The sequence below is a fragment of the Stegodyphus dumicola genome, chromosome 7, assembly GCF_044657685.1.
Source record: "Stegodyphus dumicola isolate Sdum_Otavi_A_Nest chromosome 7, ASM4465768v1".
Classification (NCBI taxonomy): Eukaryota; Metazoa; Arthropoda; class Arachnida; order Araneae; family Eresidae; genus Stegodyphus; species Stegodyphus dumicola.
The window spans coordinates 41,836,998-41,856,990 of record NC_140774.1 but is presented as its reverse complement, the minus strand read 5'-3'; the positions used below and the strand labels follow the sequence as shown (position 1 = coordinate 41,856,990).

The 19,993-nt window shown below is 31.8% G+C and overlaps 1 protein-coding gene across 3 annotated transcripts in view; it reads right to left on the bottom strand.

Annotated features, from left to right (window-relative positions):
* Window positions 1-18,950, bottom strand: part of Eogt (EGF-domain O-GlcNAc transferase) — a 57,887-nt gene extending 38,937 nt beyond the window's left edge. The window contains exons 1-6 of one of the 3 annotated variants that reach the window (XM_085820118.1): window positions 18,847-18,936; window positions 18,675-18,725; window positions 18,414-18,588; window positions 15,931-16,028; window positions 6,485-6,593; window positions 6,273-6,373 (exon numbers count right to left, since the gene is read on the bottom strand). In XM_085820118.1, coding sequence (XP_085676244.1) covers window positions 6,273-6,373; window positions 6,485-6,593; window positions 15,931-16,028; window positions 18,414-18,588; window positions 18,675-18,676 — 485 coding nt within the window. In that variant the 5' untranslated portion in view covers window positions 18,677-18,725; window positions 18,847-18,936. Of the gene's footprint in view, window positions 1-6,272; window positions 6,374-6,484; window positions 6,594-7,907; window positions 8,106-15,930; window positions 16,029-18,413; window positions 18,589-18,674 lie in introns of those variants that run through there. The other 2 variants (XM_085820119.1, XM_085820120.1) reach the window with 2 other exon arrangements.
* Window positions 18,951-19,993: the final 1,043 nt, after the last annotated feature.

The following is a 19,993-nucleotide window of genomic DNA, read 5'->3' as shown; positions in this document are numbered from 1 at the left end:
AGACTAAGTCCTTTTTTTTTAATTTCAAAGAACAAATTTTTTTGTGACGCTGTTCAAAGCATGTTTTGTCTTTTTGGTGCATGCATAGATCCAAGTGCACATTCCGTACATGTATCCTCTATGAGGTTTCTACCTTGTGCTACAAAATGCACACTGCCTGGATCTAAATTTCACTGGTATATGTCCAGCGTTATTTAGCTTCTTCGATCTGGCATATCAAATTGTGGTTTTTTATGTTAATGGGGGGGGGCTTCGTTTTGTTTTTGGCTTTGGTATGGATCATTCGTTTTTCATTCATACTTATTTTATTCGTATTTCGTCTGAAAATATTTTAAATTTAAATAAAACTTTAGGCGATTTTTATTTTTAATTACAGTATATTTACATTAAATTTAAACCACAGGAAATAATTTATAAAATCACAATACTAGCTTGAGGAGCAAATGTGTTGAGGTCAAAGAAAAGTCTCTGGAAAAGAAAGATCTTTTTACTGGGCAGGTGCATGTATTGTTTAGTAATAAAATAACTCTGTGATTTCAAAACCCCTTATCTATACCCGGGTAAAAATTAATATTCGTATTTGAGAAGCAAGCAAACGCCATTGTGAAGAGCAGTGGTTTCAAGGCGCGACCACCGACCCCCTAGAGCATTGTGAGCATTAGACACAATGCTCTAGTGGCACAGTGGTCGTGCCCAGAAACCACAAAGCAAATGCCTTACATATAGAGGCTTTTTTTTTTATTATATATGCAGTTTAATTATTGCTTTTTTTATTGTTTATGATAGAAAACATGATGTACGATGAATAACTTTTGAAATTTAAAGTTGTTTATATTAATAAAAGCAAGTTATTTTGTCTCGTTGAAAACAAATTTTAAAAGACATCCGATTTGAAGTACTAAGACCTAAAACATGTATGAATCTGCAGTCATTTTGTGTTATTTAGAGGTAAAAGATCAGTAATCAATTGATTTTTACTCAAAAATTGCGGAAAGAAGAGAAAAAAAAATTCGAAAATTGGTGATTTCGGGGCGCAATTACCGCGAGTCAAAGGGTTAAAAGTACTTACCTTGCCTTTATTTTTGCAATTATTGGTTGTAGTCATATATAATTCCAGTTACAGAAGTGTTTTATATGATGAAAATATTCCTGTTTGGGCAATGTCAAATTAAAAAAAAAAAAAAAAAAAAAAGAAGGCTTTCAGATTTTACATTATGGCCAAAGGGGCATTTTTTTTAAAGTTTTCTGTGTTACCTTTATTTATTAAATATCATATTCTTCGCACTTAAACCATAAAATTTAATTCAACAGCAACATTGCAAAATTTAAATTATTTTTAACGTTTTCTGTGTTACCTTAATAGTTGATGGAAACAGTTTGAAAAGTGAATCAACACAGAAAATGAATCGGTGCAAAATGCCAAAATGAAATTAATAGCCCTTCTCAGCTAACGCTCCTTTGGGCTCAAAACTGATAAATAATGTAATCTAACTACGTACATAATAACAGTTTATATAATATGTAATTAATCTAACAATATTTAATACCAGTTTGTTTTAAATATTTAACAACATTAAATAAATATTTATTGTTGTAACAAAAATATGTAAACAGGCCATTCAAAGAAGTATTGTGGTATCCACATCAGATTCAGAATATGTACATTTGAAAAGAATATTACGGAATTTTTTCATAGAATTATTCCATTGAACTAATTTTGGGTTCACTGTGCTTTCTTGTCTTGGCATTACCGTTGCCTTCAGTGCTATACTAGAGATATAACATTAAAACATAGCTTGTAATTACTTGAACAACATCTTTCATAACAGATCATTCTTGAAAGTATTTAATTGCCAACTCTTCTTCATCTCATAATTGAAAAATTGTACAATTTAGTTCCTTTTTGTCAAAAATTTGCATGAAAACTAGTTTGGATTAGAACATAATGGGTCACAATCTTTGGAACTAGTTTCCAGACACAAGACTGCAACCAATGGTGTGCATGCATACATTTTGGCTTTTGCTCCATTATTAGAAGAGAACTAGAATTCCAATAACTGCAATCTTGTTTAGTTAAAATAGCACAAGACTAATTTCAGTTACAGATGCAAGTTTAATGACCCTTGACAAAATATTTATTTAACTGGCGTTATCAAAGCAACAATCAATACAATATGGTGTTTCAATATTGTATGATAAGATATGTTGCCAAAACTATCCTTATTTCTTTAATGAAATCAGACAGGTTGCCTGGATTTCATGCATTGGTGGAATTTAGGATATGGGAATTTACAGTATTAAGTTTTCCAGAAAATAAAGATCATGGTAGTGAAAAGCTATACATTAAAAAAAAAAAAAATATATATATATATATATAGATATGTATATTATTAGACAACAAACAAAGTTTTAACATTAAACAAAGGGTACTTACGTATTATCGCAACCAGGTTGGCGCGATTTGTAAGTTTCAGTAAAAAAGTATGAATAGAAAGAAAATGTACATTTACTAATTACAGATAATTTTTAATACAGTTTTTTATATTATTTTGTTTTAAAATATAAAATAGCAATTAAACCCTTCCGGTTTCGAATTTGAATAAGTTGCAGAATTATTTTTCTGGCGGAAATTTTTTGGCTATTGCTTTTAGCACTGATTGAAAACCGTCTTCGCCATTAACAGCTTGAGCTTGGCGCCATATAAATTCGATAAGGTATGAGTCAAGATGATGACGGGCTCTTCCTCTCTGTTTTTTGTTGCGCCATTTGGCTGAGCCCCATATGCGCTCTACATGTTGTGTGTGAATGCCTGTTTTGGGATCCACAAAGTTATATTTGTGATTAACAGTTCCATGCAGAAATCCAGCATTTTCGAACTCACTTGTATTGTATCCTTTCTAGCAATCCGAATAAATGATGCTTCCTTCCTTGATATTTTCGCAAATTTTTTCCATAAGGGTAACGGCGCTTCTGTTAGGTACAGTAACCAAAAAAGTAATTCTGCAAAAAAGTAATTAAAGTATTTCAGGGCATTCAATCTAACCAGTAAGAAAAATAATTTCTTTACGGAAAAAACTACGTATAACACGTAGGGTTGCCATAAGTAGGGTCGCCAAATTTGGCGATTTATGCGAATTTTGGCCTGGTTGCGTTAATACGTAAGTACCAAACAAAGTTTCATAATGAAAAATGTACTTCCGAATGTGATACACACTAGCCACTACTTCACCAAGGATACTGCACACACATTTAATATCATTACCTTTGTGTGCTCAGAAGTATGCACGTAAAATGTGCCAAAGAAATATTTTAACTTAAAAAAATACCTTACAGAAGTCCCTAAAAATCAATTTAATCTTTCATTTAATGTATCTCACATTAATGTTACTTAAAAAAAATTAAGATGTTGCATAAAATAAATAAATAGAAAATCAGATTTTGAAAAGTATTCCTAAAATTGAAGAAAAAAGGATTACTATATATCGGTGGTTCTTAATTCTTTTTAGAGGTCAGCACCCCCCTTGAATCAAATAAGCTCTTGCAAAAATGTATGTAAACTTTTTAAAAAAATATTTATTGCATAAACAAATGCCATGTTTATTTACAATATATATTACTATATATTATCAAAAGCAATAGTTAAATCTTTAATAGCTAGATTGTTATTGTTTATTCATAATAATTATACTAAAATGAGGCTCTTTTTTTGAAAGAGCCCCGAGTAAGATGCATTTAAGCGGTTTCTAGCTTTCGTTTTGATGTGCAAAAGTTCTGAAAAATCCCATTTCAAAAATGTAGGAGGTGGAAAATAGTAAAAGTGTCTCTAGTACTGCTTTTGTAAGATGTGGATAAGCTTCTAACTGTTTTATGTCTAGTTTTTCAAATTTTAATTCCATACACACATTAGCTCACATTTTGATATGATCTTTTTTTTTAAAAAAAATTGTTGTCATCCATGGAATTTGCATCAAACAAAAATGGATTGAGCATCCATCTATTAATTTGCCTGATATTTCCTGTGGGGAAAAAAGTATCCCTCAAATGATTCACTCAAATAATTTCTAGTATAATTATTATTTTTTCCAAAACCACTAAATCCAGTAAATGAACGTTTGCTAAATTCCCATGTTCAATTCGACATCTCCAAAGTTTAAATTTTTCAATTAATGCAGATAATTTTTCACTAGCTGTTATTATGTTCTTGCCAAATTCTCCCATTGAAATGCTTTCTTCAATCTTGTGGTTAAATATATCCGCTAGGTGATCTAGCCAAAGCAATGCATCTCTATTTCCAAAAGTTTCCATTAAATCACCAATTTGGTTAATAAGAAACTGTATAATTTCTTTGCACAATTCAAAAATCGTGGTGAGCATGCGCCCATTGGATAGTCACTGTTTTTCCATGTGATAAAGGATCACAGTATGAACAGAACCGATTTCTTCACACAAAGCATGAAAAATATGATGATTAAGTGCTCATCTTCAGATGTACTAAACTATATTCACTGCTGTAGTGAGATATCGTTTCAAATTCTCTTACAAAGTTTTCAGTGCAAGTGCATGATGATGCAACATGTAGTGCATTTTTGTAACTTGCTGTATTTTTCTCTTCATATACAAAATAAATCTGCAATTTTTACCCAACATTGCAGGGGCACCATCAATGCAAACTAAGCCTATAATACTCAAGGGTATTTGGTGATGTAAAAAATTAAAGTAATTAAAAACATCAGTGCCTTTCATCATAGAATCAAGCAATTCACAAAATAGAAAATCTTCTAGTACTTTGTTTTTTTAATGCATTGGGAAAATACCAATAACTGACTGCAATTATCAACATCAGTTGGATGTTTATTTTTAGAGGGCTGGCTTTGATATCTTCTGTTATTTGTAGTAAAATATCATCACTGAGATATTAAATGCATGATTGAATCACATCATTCAGCAGCAGAATTTATTAAATTTTCTTTTGCACTTAGAATCGAACAAAATTTTAGCAATTTCAAGTGCACATGGTTTTACTAGTTCTTCAGCTATTGTACAGATCTTTTTTTTCTTAGTACATATATATGCTACTTGATAAGAAGCTTCTAGCAAAGGCTTTTCAACTGCTGCAATGTTAAATTTTGTAATAGTACCAATGGCATCAAATTATGCTTTCTTAGATTTCAAGATGTTTAGATTATATCCTGCATATTCCCCACCATAATATTATTGAAACATTCTAAGAACTTAAGATTTAAGATTAGAATTGGAAAATATTTTGCAAAAAAAAAAAAAAAAAAAAAAAAAAAAAAAAAATACACTGTGGTCATTGCAAGCCATTTTTTCTGCTGTACAAATGAATCAATAAGTGATATAACTGTCTTTCTGTTAATGCTTTTTTGACATAATGAGGGTTACTACAATTTAAAAAATTTAATTAATTGGTATAAATTTTTATCTATGGATAAATTTATTTAATTTCAATAAATACTACACAACATTAATTAATTAAAGTAATACAGGTACAAACTTTGCTTATAATCTTATTCAAGGTATGTAGCATGTCTCAATTAGTTTCTGCATGTGACAAAGTGCCTACATTAACTGCATGTACTGACAACTGATGACAAGCATGATGTGCTGAGCAAGGATGTTAGAATAAATGGAGCAAACCTCCCCTGTATGTCATATGTAAAGAAACATCATGGTATGACATCGCAACTTATTGCCCCTGCCATAGGTTGTTTTTGTTTACATTCTAACAGGTACTGTTTGTTACATGCACAATTACCTTATTTATATATATATATATTTTTTAATTCTGAAATGGTGGAATGGTGTCTCTTACAACCAGGGATGCACACACCACAGGTTCAGAACCACTGTCTAAGGCAGATAGGCCAGGTGACTTTGCCATATTCAAATAACCTAACTAACCTTCTTTTAAAATTCATATAACTACCTTTTCACAAATATTAAGAACAATGAACAAAACTATAAACAGGAATGAGCTTTTCAATTAAATAAATTTGTAAATATTATCAGTAATTATAGCACTACTTATTTCTAAATGCAAATGAAACAAATTCCATGAAGTGTAACAAATGTTTTCTTTTTAAATAGAAGGAAACATGTAAATAAATATATAACAAAAAACTTTAAAATGTTTATAGAATTTCAGTTCCAGCATGAAGTTTACTTGCTTTCAGGAAGTGTACTTTAAAAATTACACAAGATTTTAAAGTATTTATAGCTAATATAAAAATTAAAAAAATATTCAGTCATACCTCATAGGTTCAGGTAATTCTAGAAGGGTTTTGAAATCGAACATGATATGTTTTCCTCTGCAAAACCTCATGTACTTTGCACATTCAAAAAAGGTGCCATTCTAAAATAAAATTTTAAAAAAATCTTTCAGAGAAGGGGGAAAAATATATAAAATAAGAATGGTAGAGTTTTGAACAATTGAAAATTTCAATTAAATAAATTTTCCACATACTTTATGCTTTGAAGTACAAATTGGAATGATCTCATCCATTCGTTCCCTAATGTAACCAAAATCTCCTTGCTTAAAAAAAGTATCAGTTTGTTCTTGCTTTGATTTAGCCCTGTGAACAAGATAAATAAAACAATAGACAGGACAATTTTTAATGCTATGTTATATCCAAACATTTTATCAAGAACAGGCTTTAATTTTTGCAATTTTAAAACTTTATTACTAAAAGATATACACAACATTTTTATTCAACTTTGGAATTTAATTTTCAGATCAAAGCAAAAGCAAAGAATAATTAGGAGCTATTTTAAAGAAAGCTGCAGTATTTTTATGTAAAATACACCAATTTAGGTACTCTTCTGTTATCGGGACTGGATTCAGAAATGTATGCATGTGTGCCTGTATAAATGGTGTGACGTGATTGTGATTAAAGCCTCAAGAGCTATCTGCTTTTGGGGAGGGATGCCTTCGTAAAGGACTTTCTAAGGGTAACTGGCTGATATACATGTTACACATGGGGAAAATCATGAAAATGCCCATGCAGCTAGCCTGTTAGTGGGACTCAAATGTATGACACATATATTTCTTAATCCGGTCCCAATAACAGTATACAGTCAAAAGTCGTTAATCCGGACTCATCGGGACTTCAGCGATTCCGGATTATAGATAATCAGTTTAAATCTGGTAAGATGGCATGCAGAAATTATAAAATTAAAAATATGAAACCGTAATTTATGAAATAAGGAACAATTATGATCTAAAGGGTATCAAAATTTACAAAAAAAAAAAAAAAAAAAAAAAAAAAAAAAAAAAAAAAAAAAAGGCTTAATATTTATTTGTTTACTTTATTAAACATTTCTTTCAATGTAAGTTGTTTAAGTTGCTTCGTTTTTTATGTGATAATACATTCTCTTTAATTCTATAAACAGACATAACTTCTTGTTCATTTACAAAGTTCCACTGTTCAAGTCTTATAATTGCTGTGTCGGGAACACCGACTAATTTGTCAATTGAAATGTTTTCGTTTTCAATAACCTCTGTCACTTTCTTCGCTATCGGAAGCGCATTATAATGACGAGGAATTTGATTTAAATCATATCAAAGACGGAGTACATCGAGATGAAATACTACATTTAGTAAGGAATTATAAGCCAAATAAAATAAAAACGTCTGCCCTGAAGATAAGGATAGTGCTGAGAGATCAACTTGAAATTCATTGCGCGCCGTGGCGTTAAAGATAAACAAAGTTTAGATAAACAAACGTTAAAGTCTAGATAAACAAAGGATATGCCTTTATCCATTTTTTGCAGCAATTCCACTTTTTGTTTAATGGACTTCGAAACATACTTTCGCTTTGTAGATCCTTTACATATTAGTAAATATATATCAGAAATTCTATTTGACATAATCAAAAGTTCAAGCTTACTTTTATAAAATTGCTCTAACAGTCTGCAAAAAATAATAAGCTGAATCCAAATCGAAGATTTGTAGCCTTGGCTACTAATGTTTAAAATTAATTTATGACTAGGAACAGCATGAATTATAAACAAATAGCTAAGTTATTGCATTTTATTTTCCAGCTATCGAAATGCGACGCTACGAGCAACGTTTTGAAACTAAAACCTCGCAATCATGAATCAGAACTAGAACTAGTTGCCATTCAGCATAAAGGAATTTAAATATAAATATGAACTACTTATTGCCATTCAGCATAAAAGAAATATAAATATGAATATTAACAAAATATTAAAGTTAATTTTATAAAATAATTAAACACATGAACAAATATATGAAATAAAAAATAATTATTTCTCATGCAATAACTGGGCCACTACACTACTCCCCCACCAGTAACTAAGTTACGTTACGAAGATGGAGAAATAGGTAGTAACTAGTATTGCAGTGTTAACCACTATCAAAATAATTTAGTCAGTCCTTGAATCTAACAGGTAAACGTATAGTTCTGCCTGTGCGAGAATGTTTTTGATTCACATGCGAATTTGAGTCCGGTCTCTGAAAATTAGTGTAGTCAGGTTGTATCAACTGAGAATTTTCCTCAGCTAAAATATATGCTGGTTTTAAGCGATCCAGGGATACATTAACATGTTTTCCTTTTATGCTAATAGTAAAATATTTGTCCTTGCGATCAATAACAGGAAATGGTCCTTCATAAGGAGGTTCCAGAGGTTTTTTTTACCCGATCTATTCGCTGAAACACATGAGAACAAGTTTTTAAGTCTTTATGTACAAATATCTGTTCAGATGAATTTTTACGAATTAGTCTCGGTCCAACAACTTCCATCTGTTTCTGGAGTTTATTAGCAAAAGTCTCCGATGCTGTCTGGATACTTGGTTCGCTGAAAAACTCTCCAGGAAGTCTGAGACTCTGATCATAAACTACTTGCGCAATAGAATGATTGGTATCTTCTTGAATAGCAGTACGCAAACCCAAAAGTACTGTTGGTAACGTGTCCGTCCAAGATATGTTGTTGTGGGCTTTTAATGCTGTTTTTAATGTTCGATGAAGGCGCTCAACTTTGCCATTACACGAGGGGTGGTAGGCAGTAGTGTGTTGTAAATTGATGCCACAGATTTTGGACAAAGCTCGTAATGTATCACTTTTAAATTGGGATCCACGATCACTGATGAGTTTACTTGGCGTTCCGAAACGCGCAATCCAGTTGCTATAAAAGGCTCTTGCGACGTTCTCAGCGGAAATATTTTCTAAAGGAATTGCTTCCATCCAATTCGAAAATCTATCTATGCAAGTAAGACAATAAATATTCCCTTTAGATGGTGGAAGTGGTCCTATGAGATCGATATGGATGACAGAAAATCTTCCTGGTGGTACTTCAAACTCACCTAATTTTGTTTTGGTGTGCCGACTGATTTTAGCTTTTTGGCAAGGAATGCAGGTTCTTGTCCACAACTGTACATCTTTTTTTATGTTAGGCCAAATGAATTTTGATGTCATTAATTTCATAGACGATTTTATTCCTGGATGTGATAAACCATGAATTCGTTGAAAGACGTGTTGTCTGAAAGCCTGAGGAATATACGGCCGAACATGTTTAGTTGATGTATCACACCACAAATATTTCCCCGAAGGTAGTGAACATTGCTTGAAATTCAAGGAAGTAGTGGTTTGCAAACTCTTCAGTTCTTCATCTTGAGTTTGTTCATCAGCTATTTTATCATAATCTATCGATGAAATTTCATTAACTCTAGATAATGTATCCGCCACAATATTATTCTCACCTTTTACATATTTGATATCAGTCGAAAACTGGGAGATGTATTGAAGTTGGCGAGCCTGTCTAGGTGCTGCTTTTTCGAGTTTTTGACGAAAGGCGAATATTAAGGGCTTGTGATCTGTATAAATTGTAAATACTCTTCCTTCTAGATAATGCTTAAAGTGTCTAACTGAAAGATATATGCTTAATAGTTCCCTATCATAGGTGCTATATTTTTGCTGAGTATCACTTAATTTTTTAGAAAAAAATGCTATTGGCTTCCACGAGGAGTTTTCATATTGTTGCAACACTGAGCCAATCGCCGTATCTGAAGCATCTGTAAATAACGCCAGAGGTAATTCAGAATTGGGAAAAGACAACAGTGCCGTGTTCACCAGGTCATTTTTACACGTTTCAAACTGTTTTTCAGCTTCTTCAGCCCATTCGATTTTACGTTTGTCCCTCTTTTTAGCTCCCTTGAGATACGCATGTAACAATGCTTGATTCTTCGCTGCATCCTTTATATAACGACGATAAAAGTTAAGTATTCCAAGAAAGGTTCTAAGTTCATGAATTGTTTCTGGTCGTTTGTAGTTAGTAATAGCTTGAACTCTTTCTGGCAAAGGACGGGAACCCTTAGGTGTAATTAGGTAGCCTAGAAACTCGATTTGGGGAACAGCAAAGACAGATTTTGAAACATTAATTCTTAACCCAAAGGTATGTAATCTTTCGAAAACTAATTTAAGGTGATTTTCGTGTTCTTCATGGGTACTGGATGCAATGAGTATATCGTTTAAATAGGGAAAAACGAATTCTAATCCTCTAAAGACTTCGTGAATAAATCTTTGGAACGTTGCAGGAGCATTTTTTAAACAGAAACTCATTACATTAAATTCGTATAAACCGAAAGGAGTGATGATAGCCGTTTTACATTTGTCTTCTTCTGCAATAGGAATTTGAAAATAAGCTTTGAATAAATCAATTTTAGAAAAAATATTTGTACCTCTTAAAATATGATGAAAATCTTCAATGCGAGGAATTGGGTATCGATCAGGTATCGCCTGCGCATTCAATCGTCGGTAGTCTCCGCAAGGACGATATGAACCATCCTTTTTCGTAACAAGGTGCAAGGGGCTTGACCACTGGGAGTTTGATGGACGAATTATTCCATTGTCAAGCATAAATTTAAATTCCTCTTTAGCTATAGCTAAGCGTTTTGGATCGAGCTGTCGTGCCTTTGAATAAACGGGTTGACCATCAGTCGTAATAAAATGTGTAACACCATGTTTAATTTGTGTAGGAAAAAGGTTAGGTTTAGAAATTTCGGGATATTTCGACAGTAAATCGAAAATTTTTATGGATTTATTTAATGTGGTTACTGAGTAATCACTGGAAATAGCAGCGACATCACACTGGACACAAAGCTGTGTTACGCCATCAATTAATTTTTTCTTATTTATATCGATAAGCAATTTATATTTGTGAAGAAAGTCAGCTCCTAAAATACCTTTTGTGACATCAGCAATTATGAATGGAAACTGAAAATCACGACGTAATCCCAAATCAAGAGTTAGCGTTTTTATGCCTAAGTGGAAATATGTGTGCCATTAGCTGCATACAGTTTATATTCAGTTTTACATTTATTCTGTGAAGTAGCAGGAATTATGCTTACGTCAGCTCCGCTATCAATAAGAAAGTGCAAATTTGATCTTCGGTCACGAACGAATAAACGAAATTTGCGACAATCCTTCATATTTTCTGCAGCAGCGTTTGCCGCTGAACCTACTGCAGATTCGAGTTTTCCTGGTTTTTGAAATCGTTTTTTACCCAAGCACACGGAGGCTTGCATTTCTCTGGAATGCATTTTGCTCCAAAACGAAAGTGATAAAAACAAAATTTGCCAGTAGGGTCATATCGTTTACGAGATCGGCTTCGACATCGTGAACGTGAATTACGTAAATCCGAGTCCCTGCGTCTTGAGCGAATGGTTATTTGATCAATTTTTTGTTCAAGAAAGGTAATTCTTTACAACAAATCATTTGCGGGAACGGAAGGAGCATTAGTACTAAATACTTCTGGTTTCCGATTCATATCACTAATTTTATCTGCCATAGACGCTAACTTGGTTACATCTTCATCACTAACTAATAATATATTTTTTATGGAGTCAGGTAGCTTCTCCAGCCATAAAGTTTTGATTAGATTTTCAGACACATCTGTAGTAGCAACTGATCTCAACTTCTGCAAAAGTTGGCTTGGTTTCATATCTCCAAGTTCGATACCAGTAATCAAATGTTTAATCCGTACATTTTCACTTTCTTTGAATAAATGTAATAACCTAATTTTAGCATCCGAATATTTTGTGGCACTATCGTTCGTTACAATGTCCCAAATATTTTCGACGAACTTAGGTTCAAGCTGTGAAACTAAATAATTAAATTTCGTTTCTTCTGAAACGATATTACTAAGTTTGAACTGAGCTTCAACTTGAAAAAACCATATTTCCGGTTTATCAATCCAAAAAGGAGGTATTTTTACACTCACCTTATGAAGCTCCGGTGACTGCATCGTATCTTTCATAGCAGTTTCAGAAGAGTCATTTGTTGACATTTCGAAAATTAATCAAGGTCACCACGATGTAGCCTTGGCTACTAATGTTTAAAATTAATTTATGACTAGGAACAGCATGAATTATAAACAAATGGTTAAGTTATTGCATTTTATTTTCCAGCTATCGAAATGCGACGCTACGAGCAACGTTTTGAAACCAAAACCTCGCAATCATGAATCAGAATTAGAACTAGTTGCCATTCAGCATAAAGAAATTTAAATATAAATATGAACTACTTATTGCCATTCAGCATAAAAGAAATATAAATATGAATATTAACAAAATATTAAAGTTAATTTTATAAAATAATTAAACACATGAACAAATATATGAAATAAAAAATTATTATTTCTCATGCAATAACTGGGCCACTACAGATTAAGGAACAACGCAATCTGCAACATTAACTGAATTAGATAATTTTAGCTTAGCTTATACTGTCAATTATACATTAAACGCGCATTCGTAAACGTATTTTGCGCACGTGAACACGCATATTCGCAGCCGTAAAGGTCTTACGCGCATTCGTCAACGCGACGCATGCGACGCGTTGATATTGAAGTTTGTATCTTTGAGGTCTGGATTATGGGTGTCCGAATTAATGACTTTTGACTGTAGTATCAAATTTTATGCTACAAACAAACAGGACATTTACAAGAGTATTTGGTATTCTTAGGCAGAACAAATTTATGTTTTATGATGATAAGCACGCCTATATAATATATGAAATGAAACCTCCCATATAGAACCGTTTTCAGTTCCAGATGATTTAGGTTTTTTATGAAGGTGATCACTTTACAAAACACGACTAGTGATGATAATACTATTATTAGTTCAAAGGGGCTTTGTCCCTGAAGGATATTTGTTTTGGTTTTGTGATTTTGCGTTGATTCACTACAAACGGCGAATTACTTTTCAAACTATTGCCACAAAGTATTATCGCCCTGTATTATATTTAAAGAAATCAAATAATGAAAAATCTGCATAAATGTATGCATATTTCTCACATTGTGATAAAACAGCGGTACATAGAGCCATCGAATTTTGAATGGCATAATCCTCCTACAAATATGGACATGTGGAAGACCAAATCTGAAATTTGGAATTTGTTTTATTATCGATTTCCTATTTTGTAAAACTTTAACGAATTTTTTATTAACAAACTCAAGGATTTCAAAGTGAGCAATGACAACGTTGTACAGAAAATACATTTTTATCTCTCTATCGAAAATTCTAAAGATACGCTTATTTTAAAACTATTTTGCAGTATTGCTCTTGAATTGAATTTTATGGTTTAAGTGAGAAGAATGTGATATTTAATAAATAAATGTAACTCAAAAAATTTTAAAACAACGCCTCTTTAGACATAATTTAAAATCTGAAACATTTCAGATTTTCTTTTTTTTTTAATTATATTTTCAAATTATAGTTGTTGGCTTTTACAGGTATTTGTCTTCGTGAGTAATCTAGTGAAAGATTTCATTACATAGTGAACCTTCTTTTATATAAGACAACAACTCATAGTTTCAGATGATCTGATATTTGATCATCATTGTGAAGTTGATACCTGTTGGACATTGATTTAAGTAATATTTAACTAGACTTCAAAATCAAAAAGAGCTAGTCATCTTTGTTTGTTCATGAGGAAAATATGTGCTCCTGTATCTTGGTGCCTCTGGCAACATAGCCTTGCTAAAAGTAAAAACCAGCACTGTACATAAATACTTTGATATTAGTAAATACCGGATTTTAACAGTTTCCTGTCACTGCAAATATCATCTGTGCAAACAGTTCACGTTGTCGGGTTTAATCATAATTTGTCAAACAATTTGTGTTGTAAAAAAAAATATCATTAAGTCTGAAATGGAACTGTCATGCTACCAGATAAGAACCATCATTTACTTCCACTTCTGTCACAAAATGTCATCAAATCACGTGTATAGCTTAAGGTACTAATGCTGTATCAAATGATACTGTGAAGGTTTGGTACCAAAAGTTCAAAAACATAGACTATGACATTCAGAAAGCAGAGCACTCTGGTCAGCCTACTGATGTTGATGAGGAAATCTTAGATTTGGATGGTGATTACCACCTGCACTAAAGGTACTGCTTTGATGTTTCCCCCCCCCCCTAACTTTTACTAATAACAATTTTTGGTGGAAAACTTTCATTCCAACCACATATTATTTTATTCCATGACATAATAAATGATTATGAGATAACTGTATTAATCATCTTTAGTTATTCTTTCGGTACTTTTTCGTTTGGCTGGCGCAAATCTCGCCAAGCAGACTTTGTTGGCGACAAGACACAGTACACACATAAATAACAAATGTTAGTTCTAAGAATTTTTTATTTTGAAAGCATAAACATTTTAATATCATTTAAAATTTTGTAAAAAAGACAATAAATAAAGGCATTAAATTTGTAAAAAGACATTAATTTAAAAATTTACCATGATCTCATGGTTCAACATCCTGATTCAGCGGTTCATATCACATGACCACAAGTGATCTCATCTCTCGTAAACTACGCTACAAAAATCTAATTCTGTCAGTAATTATCTACATTAATTTTAAGTTAAATCTTAAATTAAGCCTTATGGAATACAAATTTAAATGCAAGAACTATTTCAATCGTACGGATAGCTTACTAAGAAATTATGTAAAACCGCAGTGCTTTACTTCACTAGAGCATTCTCATTAGAATTGATGAATTTAACCCTTGATTTCGCTTTTTCTATATTTTCGCCTTCGGGTGAGCAGTGTGATTGCATCCTAATTGACTTAATTACTGCGAAAGCCCTTAGTGATAGAAATTACTTAAATGGCAGATATATTTTGAAAATATAGTAGAAAGAAATAAGCAAAATAACTAATAGTTAGCTAAGTAAATAAACATGTAACGTGCATTTGTGGTTTGCTTATTTCTTTCTACTATATTTTCAAAATATATCTGCCATTTAAGTAATTTATATCACGTTATCAACACGATATGCTCTAAAGAAGTTTATTTAGCAGAAACAAAGAAGAAATTTTGACTTTTCCGAAAAAAACAAGAAGCAAAATCCACAGTGGCGGCAAAGTTAAGCCTAACACGTTGAAAGTAATTTCTATATCTTAGGGCATAAAACTGAACTATCTGGTAAAAATTCTATGTAATTTTATGCCAGTATTGAAAGAAACAATCAATCTGATAAGAAATTGTTGCTACTTATTTTGAAAATCAGGTGTAAAAGGTTACAGCGAGGAAATTCCGTTTGGCATCGGTTTTGCCATTTTTGGTGACTTTATCGCCTGCACCGGCAAAATGGAAAAGTACGTTTTATTCAATCTGGCATTTATAGCTCTTTTATTTTTTCATTAAAAATAAATACCAAATATACAAACAATGAAAACAGTACTTCATACAACAGCATATTTTTAAAAGGAAATAAAATAAAAATGTAAAAACATATTTCTGCAAAATAAATTAGTTTTGATTTATAGGAAAATTTTTAGCTTCATACTTTCCAATTCTGAATTATAATAAATCTGATGTTATATCAATTATCAGATATTTAACATCAAGTATATCATCACATAAAATTAAGGAAAAGTTTTTACCATCCTTTGCTACTTCTGTTGCAGACAGGAACAGAGAATCTTTGGTTTACAGCACAATTTTTCTCATAGCCCCAGCATTTATTAAGACCAATAAAATTCTAAGGAAGGAAAAAAATATGCCTATCCATAATTAATTACATGAGTTATAAAATTTTTATTAAAATAAAATAAATCATTTTTGAATATTAAGGAACCCTTTATTATTAGCATATACAAGACAATGGATATAACCATCATTTTATTTTATACAATTTTATTCTACACCTAAATATAATATAATATAAATAAATAAATAAAAAAACAATAACAAACAAACAGCAATTAACAGTTTGTTTGTGTGAAGTGAAATGGATATCCATAAAATATTTTTGAAATTTAACTCAGAAAATGGTAGGCAGATGATTGCCATTTTAAGAATCTTGCAAATACAAACAAACCTTTTCTCAAAGAGTGAAATTTCTGCATTGTCAAAAAGAGTTAAAGAGTTTCATCTTTTAGAAAACAAAACCCCAAATTCTGAGAAGTTTTGTAAAGTCTGCTGTGTACGTTCCACACAGTGCTATTACCTTATTTATGATAAATGAAAAGAAAACCTGTTCAGACATGGTTAAACATCTAATTTTTTAAGAAAGACCCTTCAGAAATCAGTGCTTCTCGTCGACCTAACATGTCAACTTCTTTAATCTCTCATACAACCTCTTCATTACTAATGTTCAATTGACTTGTCATTAAGTCTTCAGAAGGCAAGTCAGATGTTGGTTCATCCACAGCCATGTAAATATCTACTAGACCCTTCCTCACCTCCCCCAATGGTTCAATGACAACAATCTAAAGCACATACTGTAAATAACTAAAAAAGTCACACAGCAATTCATTATTTATTTATAATTTTGTGTTTGTAATTCACTGTATTTAAAAGTTAAAAGGTATTACTTATTTTCACATTTTTAATTGTTTATTTGAGAGTATTTACAACTTGTATCTTACAAATATTGTTAGAAGATGTGCAAAGCAAACCAAGAAGCATTTTCGGATAAATTCCAGGGATGAATGCTCATTCAGATAGCAACTTGTTTGCAAGGTGAAAAGCACTGATACTATCACCGAAATAAATTTCATCAGAAATATTTCATGAACAGTCATTTTTTGTGACATACCTGTAGTAGGATATCATCAACCTGCTTTTACTTTTATAATTAAGGTTATAAATTTTTATTTTGACATGCATAAAGAAAACAAACTTCTCTATCAAGAAGTTAACAATATTGTCAAAAATAATATTTCTGGGACTTTTACTAACAGCACAAAAACAACAGCAATTACAAAGACTTGTAATTTCATTGTGATTAAACAGACCTCTCTTCCAAATAAACATTTTATTGCAGTTGTCATGGAGAGGGGAAAAAGAGTAAAAAAACTCACACTTTAGTTTAAATGAAATACCAATATTTTTATATCAACAGAAGTGATGAATGCTGGAGATACTCTATTCCTAAAATCAAAGGGAAGACCGGGAGGGGGGGAAGAGAAATGAGGAGTATATGCACAAGTTTTGAAAGGACTACAGTTTTCAAATTCAGTGATCAATGAACCACTATTACTTTTTTATGCCATCAAGACTATATGAAAGTGATTATCTAAGGTATGAATTCATTATATATGACTGTTAAAACATAATTTTTTATGCTTATATTTTGATAACATTTCAAATTCTGGAACAAATACAAATGGAGGGAACATGTTTCTTTCATACTAGTAGTAAAATGAAGATTTGTGTACAAGTACTTAATTGTTTAAATTCCATTTCGCTTTCCAAATAGATTTTCAGTGTTACAGCCATTTTGTACCTCAACACAGAATATTCAAAGAGGAAATAAGGAAATATAACAAGTTGTTATATTTTGTAACAAAATATAACATTTGTGTATTTGTTATATTTTACATTTTTATAATGTACTTGTCATATATTATAACAATATATACAGAAGCGTAGCTAGGGTTTTCAGCGCCCGGGGACAACTGAGATTTTGCGCCCCTTTCTGTGTACCAAGAATGTAAAACATTTCATTCTAAAATTTCATAACATCAATTTGGCGCCCCCTGGATGCTGCGCCCAGGGACAGCTGTCCTTCCTTGCCCCACTCTAGCTATGTCCCTGAATATATGACAAGTACTGCATTTTGTCTTTTTAACCGAAAAATTAATAGAATGACTTTAATAATATCATACAAAATACTAGTCCGAGTGCTATATTTTTTTAGAATTATTCTGGCTTTTGTTTAAGGCATGCTCTTTAAGTGACTTAAATAAATTCGGATATGTATAATATTCCTATATTCCAAAGCATGAAACAAATTTTCCTCTTTTAAGACATATTAGTAAATGTGAAAATGCTACTGGCACAATTTTTAATAGTACTTGATGCATCTAGAATAAAATGTTTTCAGTAATAAATTGAATGTAGAATTAATAAGCATTTGTACCTTATATGGGCAATGATCTGACTCCTTACAAGCATTTGATGCTGCAGGATGGCTCGTAAAATAATATGCCATATGTTCCGGTGGTAAACTTAACTCATAATCTTCGGATTTTACATCCTCCGTCCAGATATGGCAAATTATGCACAAGATAAACAATGATAGAAAGCAAAACTTCCTGAAAAATTTCATAAATTCAAAAATAAATTGCATTTCACCATCAAATATATTTATTGCTAATGACAGAAAAAAACTGAAACTTACATTTTGATAATAAAATTATGTACACATGCTGAAAATTCAATTCATCAGATTCTAAAACAAAACACCGGTTTTAAAAATTATTTAATGTCGTCCTTTAAATAATATTATCGGCATACTAACACCGATTTAGAGAACATAAACATTATAATTAATCTGTAACTTGATATCTAACCATCACAGATGATATGGTGGTATGTAGCTCTCATAATTTATAGATGTTATGCGAAGAAATAACAACTTCTCCGGTTGTTGACATTGACAACAGGATGTTGTGGGTGGTTGCTCACAGTTAAGGAATAGTAACCGTCAAACCAAATGTTAGCAAAGGTGAGAAACAAAATTAGAAATAGTTGGGAAAATAGCACGCAAACTGGAGCCTTAAAAATTGAAAAAGTTAACAACAATTTTGAGTTAAGTTTAAGAAAAAAACTCTCAGTGAATTTTAAGAGGGAAAAGTGCAGAATCACCCACTGCTTGGCGCGTTTTTAAGAATTGCACATACTCGGTACCCATGTACCCATCGACCTATTTTCACTTAAAAAAAATATCCCAGAATTGCACAAAAATAGCATTTTGCACTCCCTTGGCATTATCCATGCACACGTCGACCTATTTTCACTTAAAAAGTCAAAGAAAATTGACAAAAATCCAATTCTTCTTACTCTTGCAAAAAGCGATAAACAAATAAGTGGGTGATTCTGCACTTTATCCTTTTAAGATATGATATTATTGGTCTTGACGACAAGGAAACGATTTAATATTCCTCCTAAAATTAAATCAAAATCATCACCACTTCAAGTTAATTTTGGTTATTCTAATATAGTAAAAGCATACGAGAGTTATCTGAGACGGGAAGACAGGACTTCTTCATGGAGGATTCTTTTCTTTCTTCATGGAAAATTTTCGCGTCACATTACCTTATACAGTAAACACTGAAAAATCTATGAAACCAGCCCTTTCGTATGTGTTCGAACCCGGGTTGAACTACCAATATCAGTTCGAGCGACTTTACGCACTTGCTATTAGTGGAATCTAAATCACTCAACCACTGTTGGAGCTATTTCAGTCGTTAGTAAAATACTACAAATCACAATCGTTTAAATATAATAAGTCAGTGGCCGAGTGGTAAAATGCTGAACGTTGATAGTTCGACCTGAGTTCGGATCCTAAGGGGTGGCTGCACAGGAGTTTTCGCGATTTTTCCCAATGTGTACGAGTCAGTTTCACCTTTTGCACGAATCTTTTTATTTTTGACACTTCACACAAAACAGTAACAATATCTCAATCATTACAACAACAAAAAGCACTTCTAACCTACT